The sequence below is a fragment of the Bombina bombina genome, chromosome 4 (genome assembly GCF_027579735.1).
Source record: "Bombina bombina isolate aBomBom1 chromosome 4, aBomBom1.pri, whole genome shotgun sequence".
Taxonomy (NCBI): Eukaryota; Metazoa; Chordata; class Amphibia; order Anura; family Bombinatoridae; genus Bombina; species Bombina bombina.
This window is the reverse complement of record NC_069502.1, coordinates 494,545,025-494,566,821: the sequence shown is the minus strand read 5'-3', so window position 1 is coordinate 494,566,821 and position 21,797 is coordinate 494,545,025. Positions and strand designations below refer to the sequence as shown.

General features: G+C 37.9%; 1 protein-coding gene across 1 annotated transcript in view; it reads left to right on the top strand.

Moving 5' to 3' along the window:
* Positions 1–4,771: 4,771 nt before the first annotated feature.
* Positions 4,772–21,797, top strand: part of LOC128656479 (collagen alpha-1(IX) chain-like) — a 117,933-nt gene continuing 100,907 nt past the window's right edge. Inside the window, exons 1-2 of the mRNA XM_053710399.1 lie at positions 4,772–4,916; positions 13,302–13,389. Of these exons, the coding sequence (XP_053566374.1) occupies positions 13,317–13,389 (73 nt within the window). The 5' untranslated portion in view covers positions 4,772–4,916; positions 13,302–13,316. The remainder of the gene's footprint in view (positions 4,917–13,301; positions 13,390–21,797) is intronic.

Below are 21,797 nucleotides of genomic sequence, written 5' to 3'. Positions count from 1 at the left end.
ATGGAAGTAAAAATAATCAGGCAATGTATTAGTTAAATGGGACAAGACTTAGCCAGACAGAGGAGGAAAGGGATTTGGGAGTAGTAATAGATAACAAATATGAGAGATATATACATAATCATAGGGACATTTAGTGTGCCGGCACACGTTGCTATCTAGGCCAGTTGCTCTATCGATATCTGTTTATTTATTTATTTATTTTTTTTATTTTTTATTTTTTTATTCATTTATTATCATTTGGATCATATATTATATTGAGTCATAATGTATATAATTGAGTCACATTATTTCACACATTTTAATTTGTTTATTTAGATATACAAACACCCCCAGTCTCACTTAATCACATGGGGCTAACACATATAACCCTTTACTAAGTGACCTTAGTTTCTATACACTTTTTTCCTATTGATTTTACACTAAGTGTATCTTACTTGGCTCCCATGAGTGTGGTCCAAGGTGTTGTCAAATCACAGTATTAAGTTTTCTTTTTCCACATATTATTGTTATATTTCTATTTATTATTTGTTATTTATTTCTTGTCTTATCGGATTATGGTCTTTATTAATATATGATCCTGCTTGGACCATTTATCCATTTATTCCTAGTTTATTGCTTCTCTTGAGTTGTTTAATCCCTTTGTATCCATTCAAGTTTCAAACATTGCCACCACTCTCATTGATTGTATTTAATCAATTAATTGTATTTAATTAATTGTATTTGTTTTAATTTTATTTGTATTTGTTTTACATTTTAAAAGTTTTTTAATTAAATAATATTTTATGTATATTTGTCCCCTTGATGATACATTGTATATTCATGTGTAGATATTAGGCTGCTGTTAGATAATTATTTTTAGTTGACCTGTACAATACTTTAGCCTTTGGCGCTCCTATATATCTCTCATATTTGCCATACTAGATTTTGTTAGGAAGTCTCTCATAGTGAGCTTGTATTTTACCTAGGCGCCGGTAACTATACATTCCATTACCCCTAGTTATAGATAACAAGCTAAAGATGGGTGAAAAATGCAGGGCAGCGGCTACAAAGGCTAATAAGATACTAGCATGTATTAAAAGAGGCATTGATTCAAGGGAGGAAAGCATAATTCTGTCACTATATAAATCCCTGGTAAGACCTCACCTTGAGTATGGAGTGCAGTTCTGAGGACTGATCGCATAAAAAGATATTGCAGAACTAGAAAAAAATCACAGAAGGGCCACAAAGCTAATACGGGGGAATGGATAATTTAAGCTATGAGGAGAGGCTAGCCAAACTGGGTCTGTTTTCTTTAGAATAAAGGAGCTTGAGAGGTGACATGATTACTTTATATAAATATATTCAAGGCCCATATACAGAGATGGCAGAAGCTCTGTTTATTCCAAGAAAATTGTTTGTTACAAGAGGTCACAATTTAAGTTTGGAGGAAAGGAGTTTTTTCACTGTAAGTGCAATAAAATGGTGGAACTCATTACCAAAGGAGGTAGTGAATGCCAATACCCTAGATACATTTAAAAATTGTTTGGATACATTTCTGCCTAGAAACAAAATTAATGGATATGATTGCTAGTATTAAATGGGTCGCCTTTTAGTGGGATTATTAAAGCTTGACTGGAGCTTTTTGTAAGTATTTTAGATTTGAATAGGGTGAACACGATGGACTTCAGTCTTTTTTCAACCTCATCTACTATGTTACTATGTTACTATATCCTATCACTGTAAGTTATGGTGCAGACTCTCAAGAAAATATTATAAAAATCATTAATAAGAGAAAAGCTCAGGGTATAATTCAACCTGATTAAGAGAGGGAGTACAGCACTCTTTTATAGAATTTTAAAATACAAATACTTTATTAGTAAAAAAATATGTGACCAATATACCAGGCAACAAGAAACATTATATAGACATCAAAAGTGCAATGGTACCTATACATTCATATAAAAACATACTGACATGAGCACTAAAGGATATCCACATCCAGTATCACTGATAAAATAAGGTTGAACAGATCTCACGCTAACCAAAGTGATTCTGAGTTTCCCAACTTCATGGAGGAGTTACATATATCACATGATGTTATGGCTCTCATCCGATTGGTAGACCTAAACGACCAATGGGGAATCCGCAAAGTATATTCAAAATGACTGCAGCTCCTGCTGCACTCTAGGTCAGGAGAATATACTTATAGAAGCCGAACGGGTGGTGACATCACAAACAGCTGTGTAACAACTTAATTCCCAGCTTTACCTGTATTCAAATAGCCATGATTATACAGGACCGTTGATCAAAGCTGTGTATATGTGACGAAAATCACTATGTCATCTGCAGTGGACTTTTACCATGTAGATTACGACCCCAATTATATTGCGGTTGCAAACCTTTAGTAGGCCTTAATCACCTATCCACCCCCCATACCTGTATGGGGGTTGATTATGTGATTGTTGTTGGTTTAGCATTTAGTAGGCCTTAATCACCTAACCACCCTCCATACCTTTATAGGGGTTGATAAGGTGATTATTGTTGTTTTAGCATTTAGTAGGCCTTAATCACTAAACCACCCCCCATACCTGTATGGGAGTTGACTAGGCATCTTAAAAATATATCTTAAAAGGGATTTATTGATGCTTACTGTGTTTATTATTTCAAACATGAAAATATATTTGAAAATACATGTATATGTTTAAAATAATAGAAAGTAACAATAAATACCTTTTACTCTATAGATATATACAATACTTTAAACAATATGTATTGCACATGACTATGCATATAATTTAAACATTGACCCCTAAACTGCCATAACCTAATACTAACTGTAGACGCTAAGGCCCTACATATACTGTATGTATTCAATATTTAAAATAATGCAATGCACCCACTCCGTATCTAAATGGGAAAATACTAATTAAGAAGACATTTAAGAGCAGTGAAGCAGCAAAATTATTTGATGGCTCTGCACATAGACAGAATTTTTGTACTGAAATTCTGTGGGTTACCAGACAAAGAAATAGAAATATTTTTTTAAAAAAATTGGTTCTGGTAATATTCTTGTAAATCAGTGACCCCCCATTTGTAAGTGGGGGTCAGCTTTACACATCTTTACACAATTTCATCTCTAAGTATGGCCTTTTTGAACTTAGCTGATCCTGTTTATTGTGAACTGATAGTAATTATCTAAAATGTGAAAACATTGCAACTGGGAAAATGTAATAAAAAAAAAAAAAAAAAAAGGCCTTCATGTTAAAGGAATTATAACCCCGAAAATTTTCTTCCGTGATTCAAACAAAGCATATACAAAAAAGTTTTCAATTTACTTCTATTATCAAATTTGCTTTGTTCCCATTTTATACTTTATTGAAGAGATACCTAGGTAGGCATCTGGAGCACTAAATAGCAGGAAATATTGCTGCCATCTAGTGATCTTGCAAATGGATAACATTCTTGCAAAACTGCTGCCATATAGTGCTCCAAACACATGAATGCTCCTTAGCTTACATCCCTGCTTTCAATAAAAGACACCAAGAGAACACAGAACATTTGATGATAGAAGTAAATTAGAAAGTTGTTAAAAATTGTATGCTCTGTCTGAATCATGAAATAAGTATTTTGGCTTTCATGTCCCTTTAAGAATGCAAAATGTTTAAAGATGTATGACAATTCATCCTTTACACTTTGAAGGGTCCATTTAACAATCCCCAACGGATATGGAAGTACATCTCCACCCCTGTCTGCCCGGCTTTGCAGCTAGCGGTCAGCAATACACTTTCCGCATATATCCCATGCAGCCAATCGTGCATGAGCAGGGCCTGTCAATCATGGGGGTTTGTGGAATGCAACTTTATAGTTGGTGTAGCAGGTTAGGAAGCAAAGTAATGACCACTGCTTCATAACTATTGGTGAGCAAGAAGATGAAGGAGCTCCAAAGCTTCATGTGCAGCTCTTAAATGGAACTCACAGTATTCATCCTTATTAGCTCTTAAAGAACAAAAAGAAAACTCAAAGAGCTTCTGTGGGGTTTTGTTATCTAGATGTTTTGTCATATTCCAGTTTATCATTGATATGAACATTATAGAGTAGTTTCAAATAATTTATTTCTTCCTCATTTTATTAAATGGCTCTACAGATTGTTATGAGTTCATGGCACACGTGATTATCAATAATTCTAGATCCCTTTCTTTAGACTTAAAGGACACTAAGAGGCATATAGACATGTTGTTTTTTTGTTTGCTTTATTACATAAAAAATGTGATGTAACAGGTGTATAAATTTAATAAAGCTGTGTCAGTTGTGTACATCCCACTAATGCTCTGTCAGAATCATGAACAAAATCGTTTTGGCTTTTATGTCCCTTTAAGAATGCAAAATGTTTAAAGTATGACAATTCATCCTTTGAACTTTAAAGGGGCTATCTAACAACTCCCAACTGACACAGAAGAACTACTAACATTTAGATGAAATTGTATGTTCATCAGTTTTACTCCTATATATACAATAATAATGCACTATGTATTATAACCCTATACATAATAAGTAAAGTTTTTTTTTTAAAAAATAGGAATTTAAAACATTATTTATTAGATTTTTTCTATCATGGTCATCCGATTATTATATACATACTATTTTTTTGTAATAAACTTGTTTTAGATGCTGATTGTTGCTTTCAGTGTGCACTAATTGGAGACTGATATTGGAGACTATCCAATCAGGAAACAGCATGTTACACCTACCATTATAGAGCAGAGTCCCTAGGCACAAAAGGTGCAGTGGAGATACTAACCTGAGACACCAGCAATAAACGTGTTCTGTATAAGGGGCTACTTTGTCTCTAACTTTTCTCCCTTCAGTCTTTTCCTGAACTTCACAGAACAGACTGGAATCAGCTGCCTGCACTTTACTTCCCATACAGAGTATGAACAGTAAGTATTCATTTACCTTGTCTATTGAGTGTATTTTATTGGACATATATTGTTATAAATTGTTTAAAAGTTCATAGCCTAAGTAAGCTGAAATAAAACAATAATTATAATTTACTAGAATGAAGAAAAAAAAAACGTTCAATTTTTTTTACATGATCATTTTAGCTAAAGCTGTTTATAATTTGGTCATGAAGGAATGAATATTTTTCAATTAAAACAACAATAAAAGTTTATGACTGTAATGAATTAAACATTAAAAGTAAATATTTCTGAGATTTATGCATTTTTTTTAAACATAGATATTTGGGTTGGATGTTGGATTGTATAAAAAAAAGTAAATTACTTCCCAGGACTGACTAAGACTGGAACTGCTTCTTAAATCTTTTCACTCTCTTCAGTTGCTTTGTTATTTTTACTGATCTTATTTACAAAGTATAGAGAGATTATTGAGGGCTTTTTAATAGCCTGTCTAGAATGACACTGGAAGTGACTCAAGTGACTGTTTTAATCATTAGGAGCCTATTTGCAAAGACACTGACAGGTCTCTCCAGCCTCTCCAGCTTCAGCAGGCTCTCATACATCACCAGTAACATCATTATTATAGGGAGCTGATTTACTAAAGAGAGATGGGAGAGCTGTAATGAGTCAGTGGTATTCCTAACTCCTAGAAGAACATAGGAACAGGTGAAGCTTGAGAAGCTGGAGAGACTTAAAGGGATACTAAACCCAAAAATGTTCTTTCGCGATTCAAATAGAGAATACAATTTTAAACAACATTCCAATTTACTTCTATTATCTAATTTGCTTCATTCTTTAGATATCCTTTATTGAAGAAATAGCAATGCACATGGGTGAGCCAATCAGATGAGGCATCTATGTGCAGCAACCAATCAGCAGCTACTGAGCCTATCTAGATATGCTTTTCAGCAAAAGTATATCAAGAGAATGAAGCAAATTAGACAATAGAAGTAAATTAGAAAATTGTTTAAAATGGCATGCTCTTTCTAAATCATGAAAGAAAAAAAATGGGTTTAATGTCCCTTTAAGACAGCACCTAGTATAAGTTTCAGTATAACTTATTAATAGCACCAGTGTGTTTTATAAACATGCCATGCTTTGTCATAGTGAATTTAATGAGTTTTTCCTAAGGAGTGTATGAAAATGACCATACTGTTAAAGGAACGTGAAACCCAACATTTTTCGTTCATGATTTAGATACAGCACACAATAAAAAAAAATCTAGTTTACTTCTATTATCACATTTTCTTTGTTCTCTTGGTACCCTTTGTTGAGCATTATATGGCAGCAGTTTTGCAAGAATGTTATCCATTTGCAAGCGCACAAGAGGGCAGCGCTACTTCAACAAAGACTACCATGGGAACAAAGCAAATTTGATAATAGAAGTAAATTGGAAACTTATTTTTTTTAAATTGTGTGCTCTGTCTGAATCATAAACCGAAAATATTTAGGTTTCGTAACCCTTTAATGTACAGAACTTTGCAGGATGAACAAAATCCTGTGCAACAATGACAATGAAACTGCTCACCACTGTTAAATTACTGTGAAAACAGATGTGAAAATTTAATCTGTGCACTGAGGGTCATAGTACTAAAAGTAACACAAATTCATTAAACAAATAATACCATTTGCTAACATTACAATTAGAATATGATCTGGCCCTTTAATTGGTTGGTGCTGGAAACTGTGCTGTACACTTTTGCAAAACACATTTAAACATATGTTTAATGCGTAGCTTTGTTGTAGCTGCTGGTTGAGAAAAAAGGGAAAATATTTAACAAATGTTAAAGCTACGTGTCAACACATACATTTGCTAATAGAATACAATATACACGTTGTGGTAGGATGATCTATTTATTTAACTGCCTTACATATCTATTCTTTTTATTCTTTACAAGGTACCTACAGCATGTTTGTATTAACTTTTCGATAAAAAAATTATTTCTTAATGTAATTTTCTTTTCTAATAAATTGAGAAGTGTATTATTTAGTTTCAGACTGTATAACATTGCTCTCTTTGTAACTACTTAAATGACCTTTTTTGAAACTAATATCATTCAACACATAATTTATTAGGAGAAACTTGGCAAATAATTTATTGGGAGAAATTTAAGAAAAATGATACAGCAATGATAGTAATAACACATTTAAATAGTGACATTCATGTTACTTATTTTTTAAAGTTAAGAATGCAAACGCAACTTGGAACTTTTTTAGGCTTTCTTATAGACACCACTCCAATCCATTTGAAGCATATCTGTTTAATTTGTTAGACTGTTCAAGTTTCATAAGTGACATTGAAATTAGGTAAATGCATTAAAAACCTTAATATAGATTTTTTTTGCAAAAAAACAGCAGTAGTAAATAGAACATCATGCAAACCTTTATTAATTACTGCCAATTAGTGTTCTGTGTGTTGGCTGTTTCTCTGTTATTCCAAACAAGCTCAGTTCATGAAATGTGTTTAGTTAGTCCTTCAATAAAGTTTGAAACAAACACAAAAGGCTAAAACATGAGTGTCACGCTAGCTGCTGCACACAAGCTAAAAGGGGTTTATCGCGGCTCTTTGTTCATGCCAGAAGTAGCAAGCATATTACAAATTGAAAGCAAACGCGTTCTCTTGAGCGCTATTGAATTTAACGAGTGTCAGGATAGCACAACTTGAAAGCTCTGGTTAACTGTTACATGAGTCAAAAAAGTTGCTAAAAATACATCAAAATTACATTTAAAAGTACAGTTACACTCATAATAACACTGTCTAATTATTTTTAAAAAATTGCATTAAAAAGTTATAAGGGCTCAAAGATGTGAGGTCTCAGGTGTTAACTTTAATGCAATGACGTTTCAGAGACCAACTGTCCCTTACATCAGATCAGTGTGAATCCTCTCTTTTCATGATATCAGGATTATCATTTTGGATACAACACTATCTACATTCGCTTTTTGACTGGATACAAAGAATCCCAACTTGATATTTATGAACATTCTGGTCTAAATTATATATCCAGGACATTATGTGCAGTTTCATTGGTATTATGTTCACAATAGTGACTTCTTTTTGAGCAAGCTGTAGTTGTCTGTAACAGGGATCCCTGATTTAAGCTCCTTCATTGTTAATTATTTTTTACTTTAATTTACATCCATCGGATGGTTTTGTGCTTTCCGGTTGCTCTAATTAAATTATTTTCTTTATGTGAAAGGATTTACTTTAGTATGTGTTTCTTTGGGAGATATGGAGACTCTTGTTTTTTTTTTTTTTTTTGATTGAGCTTAATATGGGGTTGCTGGGTAAGGTGTACTAATGTTTTTTCTTTTTATATATATATAATTATAATATATATATATATATATATATATATATATATATATATATATATATATATATATACAGTATATATAGGTATACATATCTTTTTATTCATTCTATTTTTTACACCTCTGCGCACCTTGGTCTCCACAAGTTCATCTTTTATCATGGGACCTTGTCCATAGCCAATATATATATCCCAGAAACAGCTGGTATAAATCTTTGCACAATATATATATACAGTATCTCACAAAAGTGAGTACACCCCTCACATTCATTTTTTAAAATATTTTATTATATCTTTTCATGTGACAACACTTAAGAAATTACACTTTGCTATAATGTAAAGTAGTGAGTGTACAGCCTGTATAACAGTGTAAATTTGCTGTCCCCTCAAAATAACTCAACACACAACCATTAATGTCTAAACCGTTGGCAAGAAAAGTGAGTACACCCCTAATTGGAAATGTCCAAATTGGGCCCAAAGTGTCAATAGTTTGTGTGGCCACAGTTATTTTCCAGCACTGCCTTAACCCTCTTGGGCATGGAGTTCACCAGAGCTTCACAGGTTGCCACTGGAGTCCTCTTCCACTCCTCCATGACGACATTACAGAGCTGGTGGATGTTAGAGACCTTGTGCTCCACCACCTTCCGCTTGAGGATGCCCCACAGATGCTCAATAGGGTTTAGGTCTGGAGACAGGCTTGGCCAGTCCATCACCTTTACCCTCATCTTCTTTAGCAAGGCAGTGGAGGTGTGTTTGGGGTCGTTATCATGTTGGAATACTGCCTTGCGGCCCAGTCTCCAAAGGGAGGGGATCATGCTCTGCTTCAGTATGTCACAGTACATGTTGGCATTCATGGTTCCCTCAATGAACTGTAGCTCCCCAGTGCCGGCAGCACTCATTCAGGCCCAGACCATGATACTCCCACCACCATGCTTGACTGTAGGCAAGAGACACTTGTCTTTGTACTCCTCACCTGGTTGCTGCCACACACACTTGACACCATCTGAGCCAAATAAGTTTATCTTGGTCTTATCGGACCTCAGGACATGGTTACAGTAATCCATGTCCTTAGTCTGCTTGTCTTCCACAAACTGTTTGCGGGCATTCTTGTGCATTATCTTTAGAAGAGGCTTCCTTCTGGGATGACAGCCATGCAGACCAATTTGATGCAGTGTGCGTATGGTTTGAGCACTGACAGGCTGACCCCCCACCCCTTCAACCTCTGCAGCAATGCTGGCAGCACTCATACTTCTATTTCCCAATGACAACCTCTGGATATGACGCTAAGCACGTGCACTCAACTTCTTTGGTTGATCATGGCGAGGCCTGTTCTGAGTGGAACCTGTCCTGTGAAACTGCTGTATGGTCATGCCCACCTTGCTGCAGCTAAGTTGCAGGGTCTTGGCAATCTTCTTTGTGTGTAAGTGTTTTTTTTGTCCACTTTTCACACGCAAATTGAAGTCTATGGGGGAATATGTTAACGCATTTGCAATATTCAAAGTTTGTCTTTTTGCACTTGTTGGGTTATGGTTTGTGCAAAAATGTTTTATTTGTAATAATCTATCCGACACACACAAAAAGCTTACTTCTACTGAAGTAAGCAATAAAGGCAGCAATAAATAACGCTCCACTAATAATTTAGCCCTTACCTGCAATCACAAACAAAAATTCTGATCGCCATATTTGACTGCAATGTATATTAATGCGCAAATTGGGCAGTATTTTAACTGTTTTATAAAACATTCAAACAACTCTGTTTCCTAAAATGTGAACTGAGCATATGTAAAATTGACAACCCAAAAAATCCAAGATACCCCATGCGAAACAGACCACTTGGGATTTCAATAAACTACGGTTATTACATTTGATAAAAACAAAAAATCATGCAAAAATGTTTTCCTATGGATTAGAATGACTGATTTTTAAAGGCAGATCACATGGTGACGTACTATTTAAACAGCACTTAAGACATAGGAAAGAGCTCTGTAATTTATATTTTATTCACGTTTACTTCAGTCACAATTTATCATGAAGTACAGGGAAATAATTGATAAATGGACAAGCACAGGGCACCATTTATAAAGAAGACATGACTTATGAGTATTGTCAGTGTCATATAGCTGTTCAGTATTTCCCAGCACAGTGTGAAGTCTAGTATTTACATTTGTATTCTTAGGGAATATTGAAGTGTACAACACATTTTTTAAGAGTTGTTTCTGTGTGAAAATGAACTAATGCTGACTGCAGGGAAAATGTGTATGAGCAAGGAATCTTGAATTCATAGTAATAACAACTTTACATTTACTAGGTGTGTTAACTGCTTAGAAATATTTCAGATGTGACCTATAAATAATGTTGGCTATTATAGAGCTAAAAATACAAGACCATCACAATACTAGAATTATTAAAGGGACATTATAAAGGAAAAATACATGCTTACCAGCTGTTTCCTGCTTGGGACCAGCAGTGCTCCGCATCTCCTGAACAGGACTTTACCATTTGTGCTGAAACATATGAAATTCCACAGCGAGCAGTGTAAATATTACATGTTAGTGTCATTTATTGTCACTAAAATGTTCCTTATATACTTTCTGAAACAAGTTTTATGCATGTCATACATTTTAACTAATGTTTACAGATTGCTCAACTGTTTCTGGTAAACACAGCATATACTGTTCAGCTGAATGTGTGTGGTGCAGTGCTTTTTTTGTGCTATATAATACGTTATCATTCCATAAAAATATAACCCTTTTGCTGGGTCTTTTCTTATTAACTGCTCACAATGAATTTATATAATTTTAAGATCAGCTATTTCATTTTTATTTATTTTTTCTATTTTTTTATGAGAACCCTTTAAATCAAGGAAAGGGTAAGTGGGTTTATTTATATATACTTGAATCTCTGTTATATTGAATATTTGGAAATAACTGAGGGAACCTCATATTAGGGGGATAAATATGTGAAAGGGGTATCTGCCCACTGTAAATACTACATTATATTGCATTAAAGGGATATTCCAGTCAAAATTGTAAACCCCATGGGTGCATTTCGGTATTGAACAGAAGCAATTTTGTAATATACATGCATTAGCTAAAATGCTTCTAATAAAAGCTATAGCTGTTTCAATAGTGTATTTAAGTATGCACCGTGCATCAGCATTTTAAACACAGCACTTGCTAAGAGAGCCTAAGGTGCTTGTACCATCTGGTATTGACTCAATTTGTTAATTGCTGACATGATACCAGCCCCACTGATGCTCTGAGCAGCTGCAGTATTTAAATGTGGGTGCAGTGACAACAATAGTTATGCCTCACATGCACGTGCAGAGAAAAATGTTAACACTAAAGCAGGGATAACTTTTACTAGAAGCATTTTTGCCAATACATGTATAGTGTAAATATGTTTCTATTCAAAGATGTAATACATTTATGTGCATTTAAATTTTTACTGGAATGTCCCTTTAACTCTTTTAAGTTTGTATTAGTTGCACATAAAATATAGGCTTAAAAGGTGACTCTGGTAAACATTTATTTACTCAGACAGGGTGTTGGATATACACAGATTTTGTATTATTTATTGTGATATAAGCACTGGTGTTGTTACATACTTAAAGGGACAGTAACGTCAAATTTAAACTTTCATAATTATGGTAGAGCATGTAATTTTAACCAACTTTCCAATTTAAAGGGACAGTATACACTAATTTTCATATAACTGCATGTAATAGACACTACTATAAAGAATAAAATATAAAAATCCAGTATAATACTGTTTAAAACTTACTTAGAAGCTCTCAGTTTAGCTCTGTTGAAAAGGTAGTTGGAAAGCCCACTGCAAGTGGGAAATAAGACACTCCCCCCCCCCTTCCCCTTCTTTTGCATATGAAAAGACCCTTTACACAAACAGGAGCAAGCTGGAGAAGGTAGCTGACAGTATTCTCATAAAACTTTGGGGCTTGGTTAGGAGTCTGAAAATCAGAGCAATGTTATTTAAAAATAAGCAAAACTATACATTTAAAAAAAAAAACTTTATATAAATAGATCATCTACAAAACATTTATGCAAAGAAAAATAGTGTATAATGTCTCTTAAATGTTATTATAATTTTAGTTTTGTTCTTTTGGTATCCTTTGTTGAAGAGTAAATATGGGTGGGCTGATAGGAGAATAGGGGTGTGCACACGTCTTTAGCAGACTATGGCAACAGTGTCTGAAACTATGTATAGCAATGCTATACACATTGTTTCAAACACTACTGCCAGATGGCTTAAAGGGATACTAAACACAATTTTTTATAAATTTATGATTCAGATAGAGCGTTCAATTTTAAAGAGCTTTCTAATTTACTCCTATTATACATTTTTCTTTGTTCTCTTGCTATCTTTATTTAAAAAGCAGGAATGTAAAGCTTAAGAGACGCCCCATTTTAGGTTCAGCACCTCAGATAGTGCTTGCTTATTAGTGACTACATTTAGCCACCAATAAGCAAACGTAACCCAGGTTCTGCATAAAGCTGTGCCAGCTCCTAAGCTTTACATTCCTGATTTTTAAATAAAGATAGCAAGAGAACAAAGAAAAATGTATAATAGGAGTAAATTAGACAGTTGCTTAAAAGTGCATGCTCTATCTGAATCATGAAATAAAAAAATTGTGTTTAGTATCCCTTTAAGACATGTGCACACTTCTGAACTCACCTAGGATTACACTTCAACAAAGGATACCAAGAGAATGAAGCAAATTAGTTAATAGAAGTAATCTGGAATGTTGTATAAAATTGCATGTTCTATCTGAATCAGGAAAGTTTAATTTTGACATTACTGTCCCTTTATATTTTTTTCATTTTATTGTATTCTATTGTAGATATTAATAGTTAGATTTGAATGTCATTTTACAGTAAAACATTTAAAACCAACAAGTTATAAACAATTACAGGTTTAGATTTCACATATTAATTATATCCACTTAAATGTGCAATTTTATATTCCTTTTCTATCAATAGTTACTTATAGTTTAGTACTTCAATCGTTTTGCTAATTTGTCTTATTTTTAATACAGGTTGAGAAAATTAAGATGACATTTTTAATTCTCGTTAGTTTCCTGACTTTACTCAGCCTTGCAAAATTTCAAGAATCTGCTGTTACTGGTAAGTGAATATGTTAAATGCCAGTGAATAGGGTTTAAAGAGCTGTGTTGCAGAACACTAAGTTTTTCATTAAACTTACATAAAACACCTTGCTGTCCATCAGAATCTATGTGCAATTAGCTCCCAAAAAGGCTTTTGGCTTTTCAACCAAATTGGTCATCATATTTCTTGAGTGATCACAATGCAATACAGCATTTATTTAAAGTATACATCTACTAATGACTTTTCAACAGAAAAGCTCCAAAAAGTTATTTCTGTATGTTAATCACCTGTTCTTGAAATAGAAACTGGGAGGTCACCCAAAATTGATTGATATAATAGCCTATTCACACATTAAAGGTTTATAGTAAAAACTGTGCAAGCCATCTGTGACATTAACGTATTGTAATCCAAATCCATCCTCAGCACTGATTAACCATATCAATCACCATAGGTATGATACCATGGTCACAAAGGTGTATTCAAATTTAGAAGTTCAATAATGTAGGCTCAAGTACCTTGAAACACACTCTTGTGACCGTGTTTGGACTTAATGTGCATCGAGGTGTGTCCCCTATAAAAACCCAGTCACAATGGTATGATCTCATTTAAGAGTCTCCTAGGCAGATACAACATTGCAATGGTTCAAGACATGGATTAAGTTATTTTAAAATCCACTATTAGAAGATATTATATGTCCTTTCAATAGAATCCTGTAGTCGCTATCTTGTTTTCAGATCACACCAAAATGAAAACAGTTCTTTAACAAGCAATAGAAATAAATATTGTCAAAAACAATACTTATCAAAGTTTAAAAGCGCCAATATCAATATAGCAATAGAAAAATGCCCATTCTGATAGCATAAATGATGCATTCAGATTGTTTAGAAGTGATGTGGATGGAAATGGATTATAATAGGTTCCCATTAAAATTGCGATTGTGCGATCCCCATTTAAAAGTTACATTTTAAAGGACATAAAATGCATTTTTTTTCATGATTCAGATAGAGAATAAAATTTAAAAAAGTTTCCAATTTACTTCTATTATCAAATTTTCCTCGTTCTCATGTTATTCTTTGTTGCAGAGATATCTAGATAGGTAGCGTTCACATGTTTGGAGCACTACATGACAGGAAATAGTGCTGCCGACCAGTGCTCTTGCTAATGTATAACATTGTTGCAAAACTGCTGCCATATAGTTGACACGTGAACACTCCTGAGATTACTTTTCTGCTTTTCAACAAAGGATAACAAGAAAAGCAAGAAAAAGTAAATTGGAAAGTTGATTAAAATGGTATGCTCTATCTGAATCATGAAAGAAAAATTTGGGGTTTCATATCCCTTTAAAGATGCCAGTACTTTTAGTGCTAATCATGATAGCTTGAGTGTGACTTACAATAAAAAAAAATTATAATGATATTTTGATTGCATCAACAAAAAGATTGCACATTCCCATCCTTGGATTGTCTGCAATCATTGTTATGGTAATTACATTACATTTTGCTCCCATATTAATCCCTTAATGACACACGTCGTACAGGGTACGTCACACACAAACTGGTCTTTAAAGACCAGCGACATACCCTGTACGTCGTTAGGGGTTTAAAGCGTCTGGAAGCGATCCTGATCACTTCCACCCGCTTTCAAGGTATTGCCGTGATGTCTCGATATTGAGGCATCACAGCAATACCTTTTTTCCAAGACCGATGCAGAGAGAGCCACTCTGTGGCCCTCTCTGCACCGGTAGCGATGGTGCCGATCGTTGGTGGGTGGGAGCAGCTGCAAGGAGGCGGCCCATCGCTACTCGGCATCCGGTTCATGTATTGCAATGTGCACGCCGGAAGCCAGGAGCGTGCGGGAGGGGGGCCTGCAGGGGGCGCGCACGTGCACGTTTGTGTGCTCGTGCACAGCAACAACAGCCACCAATGTAATTGAATGGAAAGGTGGGAGAGGGAGGGGGGGAAAGTAATGATCAAAGGATCTGGGAGAGGAAAAGGGAGGGGGATATTGAGGGGGGACAGCCACACTACAGAAAAATGTAAATTGTATAAAACATAAAAAAACTTTTTTTGGGAGGCAAACTGGGTACTGGCAAACAGCTGCCAGTGCCCAAGATAGCAGCAAATATTTAACGGGGGAGGGTTAGAGAGCTGTTAGGGGGGGGGGGATCAGGGAGGTTGGGGGCTAAGGGGGGGTCCATCACAGCTGAACAGGTATTTAAAAAAAAAAAAAAAGTCTTTCATTTTAGTACTGGCATCTAAGGCTAATTATCTGTATGCATGATAGATTTTTGTTAATAATGTTCCTTAAAAGTAGTGCAATTTCATGTGTTAATTACTAATGCCATATTATGGCACTGCTGCAAAATGTATCCCATTATATAAAAAGAAAAAACATAACATATTAATTAAACTTTTGTATTGTGGGCTCTATTTACTCATGAAAACCTGCAAATCACAAAAGCACTCAAGCAAAAACCAGCTTTGTATCAAAACCCATAGAAGTCTACTAGGTGAGGGATTTAGCAGGGTTGTGCAATCCTCCCTGTAGATATTAGAGCACACAAGGTTTTCACTCCCTTAAATAACATTTAACTTTGAACTGGAAGTAAAAATGGGAGCCCTATGGATTGTGCTGTAGTGAAGTTTGCACACCATAGTGGTACAATTTTTATGTCCACTTGGAATCTAGGTTAATATAATTTGATATATAAATTAAAGGGACAGTAAAGTCAAAATGAATCTTAATTGGATATGGGGGAGTGTCCGGGCAGCTACCATGATAGGTCACAATACCAGATACAGTGAGCTGGTTTTAAATAATCTGCTGATTATAAGGTCTTGGAGGCTTCATTCCTTTACCAAACCATAACACCACTTACTTTCACCTTTACCTCTATCTTAACTTACTTATCTTGGTTGTTTCCTTTGTCTGTTAGGTGTACCCCATCGGGTCGGAATAGCTCCTCCCTTTTCGCCGCTATCAGTTTGTGCTATATCACTCTGCCCCCTATTTCCCTCATCGCCTTTGCTGCCACCTGGTTTACCTTCCTTCTTGATCTATACTTGATCTATACTCCTTTATACTATGTTGGACTATACTATTTGGACCGATGGCCATGCTACCTTCAACCATTTCATCCCCCCGGTCATTTTCTCTTTTAATTCTCTTAGCGGGTATGCCCCTATGTCGTTCTATCCCAGATGGATAATAAGGGCATCGGGACAACCCCATCTTAGTCTTGCCTGCTGTATTGTTGGTACTAACTCATCCCACTTCATGCCTCTTTTTTCCTATCCATCTAATGCTAACTTCCTTGTGCGAAAAACCTAAGTGCACCCCTTGTGATGATGCCGCCACCCTGACTTGTGCGCAAAAAGCGTAGGAATGTTCTACGTTCCACACCCTTAACACTCTGCCTGAAATGAAATACATTTTTAACAACCATTAGTCACCAGTTAACACTGCAACAAACTTTTTTTTTTATTATTCTTTTTGTAATCTAATGTATGATTTATAAGCTGACGATTTTCCATCTTGTTCGCTCGAACAACCTCTATTTGCGGCGGCAGTTGCTGCTCCTATTCTAAAGGAATGCAGCACAAAGTATGACTTTCCCCAACTCACCTTCTCTACTACTCTCTGCAACACACTTCTGAAATGAAAAATTGTCACCTCGGATCCATCTGCGTGCCGCAGAAATGTGCGACCCCCGCTATATAGTGTTTTACGCTTGCCACCGGGCATAGTGCTCCCACGGATGCCCTCATATTTAACAATGCCCCTTTTCCTTCTGTGTCTGTCTTGGATCTCCTAACAAAAATCAGCACTGCTTCCTCCCCGCATCTCACATCCCCTACTTCCAAACCACCCTTTCCTATCTTCCTATTTTTGGCTTACAGCTCCCCTATCCTCATGGCCCCGTGAAATGCCATAATAAAAACAGTCCTAAAAATCAACTCTTCGTCCTGCTTCGAGCAGACCCTTGATAACACATCCACCCTGTTTTCTAGCCTATCTTCAGTTATGGGTTCCCTTTTGTCCGTTTGCTTCACTTCCTCTCTGCCCCAAGCCCTCGCAATCTTTTTCACTATAAATTTCTTTGACCAATCTATTCCTCCGTATAACTGCAAAAAATATGATATTCCAGCTAAGGCTGTACCCAACTGCCCTTTTTTTACTCCCTCTTTTCTCAGACTCAATAGCCATTCCAAAAATGTCCCTTCCTCTCCTACGTTTGTTCCCTTCTTAAACTCGCGCCACAGCCCACAAAATTTCTTGTAAACTGCCTAGGTACTTGGTGCCAAGGATTTCTCGACCAGCTCTTTGATTCCTTCTATCCGTTACCAATCTGCCAAAGAAGGATAGGGCAGCATTCACCTTTCTGCTTAGCATTGGGGCTAACGCCCTAAACCTTCCCATTTAAAGCGGGACAATGCATCGGCAACCACATTTCTACAGCTGGGAATATACTTAGCCTTGAAACAGATGTTACATTTTAAACAATTCAGTATGAAATATCTTAATTATCTAACCATGGGCAGCGATGATGCACCCACTCTGTCTCCTTCCACTTCTCTGGCCATCCTCCAGCACACCATTTCCCCTGGAAATATGCCCCAAACCCTAAACTGCCCGCTGCATCAGTGTACTGTTCCAACTTCTCCATTGAAGCCACCTTCTCCCATATCCGAACTCCATTAAACTCTTGTAAAAATTGGTCCCAGACTTTCAGATCCTCTCTCATCTCCCCAGACACCCTAATCATGTGCTCTGGTCTTTTTGCCCCTTTTGCGCTTAGCTCCAAATGCCTTTTAAAAATCCTCCCTACTGGTATGACCTTGAATTGCGAAGTTCAGTGCCCCCAACATTTTATGCATCTCCCTTAATGTTACCTTTTTTGCTTAAAGGGACACTGTACATTCTCCCCATGCTATCTCTTTTTCTAGTTTCTCCTTCAAAATCCCTGGAAACTCTGCTGCAGATATTAAATTCCTGGCTTTAACCACCCCAACTTCCTCCCCTCTTACTGGTACTGTAAAGCCCTTATTCAGCCCCTCAATCAATAAATCTCTAATCCTCTATATTAGGGTAGGCCTGCAATTCGCTTGTCAACTTATCTATTTTCAGGGGGGTTGCCGCTACTTTCCAAAGCCTGTCCTCCCCCTGTGTTTCCCTGGTTCCAAAAGGACTACCTCCCGTACAATCCATCCATGCATGCGCTCCGCTACAGTATCTGCAAACGTGCTTAAATTTACATGCACCCCCTCTATCGCACCTTTTTTCGTTATAGGCCCAACATTCCTTAGTTTCTGATTAATGACCTTCTTAAAATTAAAGTTTGCACTCCTGCCCCCCCTGTGTATCCTGCACCTTCATTAGCCTTGTGTACATGTCTAGGATTTTCACCCCAAACTCTTTCCTCCCTATATCTCCCAACTACAGGTTACCCCTTCTGAACTGCGCATCATAATCCTTCCATGCGAACCCCCCGTATGTTGTGTAACACTTTACCTTCCCCGGATTAACTGTGATAAAGCACTCTGCATATATGAGTATCCCTTTTTATCCATTCTGTAAAGGACTGCTTAACCTTTTTTTCTTTTACCTCATCCCCTCTGGACTTAAAGCCGCAGCTTCTCTAGTGATATCGAATATATCCACATATTTTCCCTTCTGCGCCCTCATGAATATTTTTGCCTTCAAATGAGTTGTTAGTGGCAATAATAATGTCCCCGTCACCTCATCGTCCCCGTTAAACACCTCCACTCACTTGCTCTTCCATAATTACCTCCTTCCCTGCCCCTTTGCCCTGATTGGCATAAATTTTTCTAACTATCTTTAATATCAGTGGCGTCACTAGGGTTGGTGTCACCCGGTGCGGTAAGTTATGGTGTCACCCCCCCCCCCAGAAAGCAGACACACACAAAAACACAGGCACACACACATACAAACACTCAGACACACTTAAAAACATACTCAGATGCACACACAAACACTCGGAAACACACTCAGACACACACACAAAAACACACACACAAAAACACTGAGACACACACAAAAACTCAGACACACACATACAAAATATGTAAACTGCACTGCATTAATTATAAAGCTCATGCCTAGAGCTGCTCCCTGGCTCAGCAGAGCATCAAATGAAAGATAAACAGAACACTCTAAAATAAATCACTGAAGAAAAGGGTTAGGCGCGCAAACTATGAAAATTCTGCTCTCTGACTCGGTTTCAAGTCTGTCAGTGCACAGCCCCGGGCCGTGTGCCTACCACTTCTTATGGCCAAGCACCTCTGCACTCTGCCCACCCCCAGACCCCCGTCCGCCCTCCCCTCCTACCTCTTCAGTGTGCACTTAGTGTACCGTAACCGTAAAGGTCTGGTGGGCATCATACGTGGCTCCTTCACTTTAGAGACAGTGTCAAACAGTCATGCGGTCAGGTGCCAGGCATCCCCTCACGATTTCCCAGTTCCCGTTTAGAGAGACAGCACAGCAGTGAGTGACTCCACTGCTCCACATGTCACTGAGCAGTGAGCACAGATAGGCAGGCAGGTTTAGGCTAGCAGCGAAACTTTCGCAAGCCCCAGGGCACGCCCACAAGATTCATAGTGAAATTGGGCAGGGGAGGAGCAAAGTACAAACAAGCAAAAGCAGCCGGGAAAACTATTTGTTGAAATTGCAGCACTGGCTCAAGGGGCAAAAAAATTGTGTGTCTACAACTTCCCCAGTCCCACCAATGTTCACAAATGCCAGCCCCTCAAATAAAAAAAATCTATGCATCTCAACATTGTATTTCTTTGAATTTCAATAAAATTTAAATAAAAAAAAAATAATTTTTTTTTTTTGGTGTCACCCCCTGGAGGGTGTCACCCAGGTGCGACCCGCACCCCCCAATCCCCCCTAGTGACGCCACTGTTTAATATCCTCTTATTCCCCTCTCCCTTAACATTCTCATCCTCTGAGTCCATTTCAGATTAACTATCCGATACATTACTGCTTATACACAATATCCTCTTACCCTGTTTTGCCCCTTGTGTCTCCTCCATCCTTGGTGATTCCTCGTCCTGCTTTGCTGTTGTTGCCTCCTCCCTCCTTGCCCTTAGTAAGGTAACCCCTGTCGATGTTCTGATTCCTTCCGCAGAGCTGCTGGCTATTGCCGTCTCCTTTGTTTGCCGTGTCTGTTCCATAGATACTGCTTCCCTTGTTTTTTTTCTGTAGAGACAGCATACTGATATTATTGTTTGTCCCTTTATTTTTTACAGTTGATCCCTGTACCTTTCCCCCTTGTGCCTTCCCTTTTACCGCTCCCTGTACCTCTCTCCCTTTCCTGTCACAAATATTTGCCTCACTCAGCTCCACCCCCTCTTCCTCTATTAATCTGTATCTATCCCCTGTATGTTCTCTCCTGGGCCCCTGCCCTCCCCCCAACCATGCGTTATCCCCCCACCCCCCCGGTCCTCCCTGACTGTGATGCCACCCTCTGCTCGGCCCACCAGGGCCACAGCGTTCCCTATCAGAACACCTTTCATCCCAGCCATACCACCGCTGCTCTACGCCCAGCTGCATGGGCTCCCATCCCACCCTCCGGCATTAAAAAACTGTTGCCTCCCGTAACTGTCCTCCCGTTCCAAAAATGGCCACCCCCATGCTGGCGCACCCTCGTAAGCGTCATAAAATGTGCAAGCATGCACTGTATTACCAGGGCCGCCCCTCCCCCTCACGTCACCAGAGCGCCTTTGCGCCACCGTGACGTCACTCAGCCCTCTATTGCTAACCGTGGACCCACCACAAAAACCTCTACTGCCTGCGTTCCTGGGTTCTAAGAGGTGACCCACTACAGGGGGCTGGTGTGGTACTGTCCCCTGCCCGGGCGGGATGCCCCCCCTGCTGGATGCCGGACTCAGGGCGAAAATGTTGGGTACCCCTATGCTGCCTTCCAGAGAAGAAATGGACCACTCTTCCCCCCCTTGCCTCCTACAATCAATATATTACATGCCGGTCTGGCCCCACAACCTGGGGGTCCCGTGGAGGAGTGCTTACCTGCTGTACCGCCACCGGACCAACCTCTACTGGAGCCGCATCGGATACCCCCATTTCCTGGAGCGTCTGCTTATCCTTCCTTGATTTCTCCAGCCGTTTGATCTTTCTCTGTGCCTGGATTGCACTCGTCCTCCAGACCGTCTCTCCATCGTCAAGATAGCGCCTTGGGATTCTTCTGTTCCTGGACGTCAATTCTCCACAAAGCTGACCTTCTTACCTGCAACAAATAAAAAAGGTTAGTGACCACTTCCTGCTGGCCCCTTACTTAAGTACCCTCTGTTCAGCCCCTCCCCACCCTGCTCCTGCCCAATGGCCTCTCACTGGCCAAGCCCTTCCTATCAGGTAAGTAACCTCCTTTAGCTACCCCCACTCAGCAC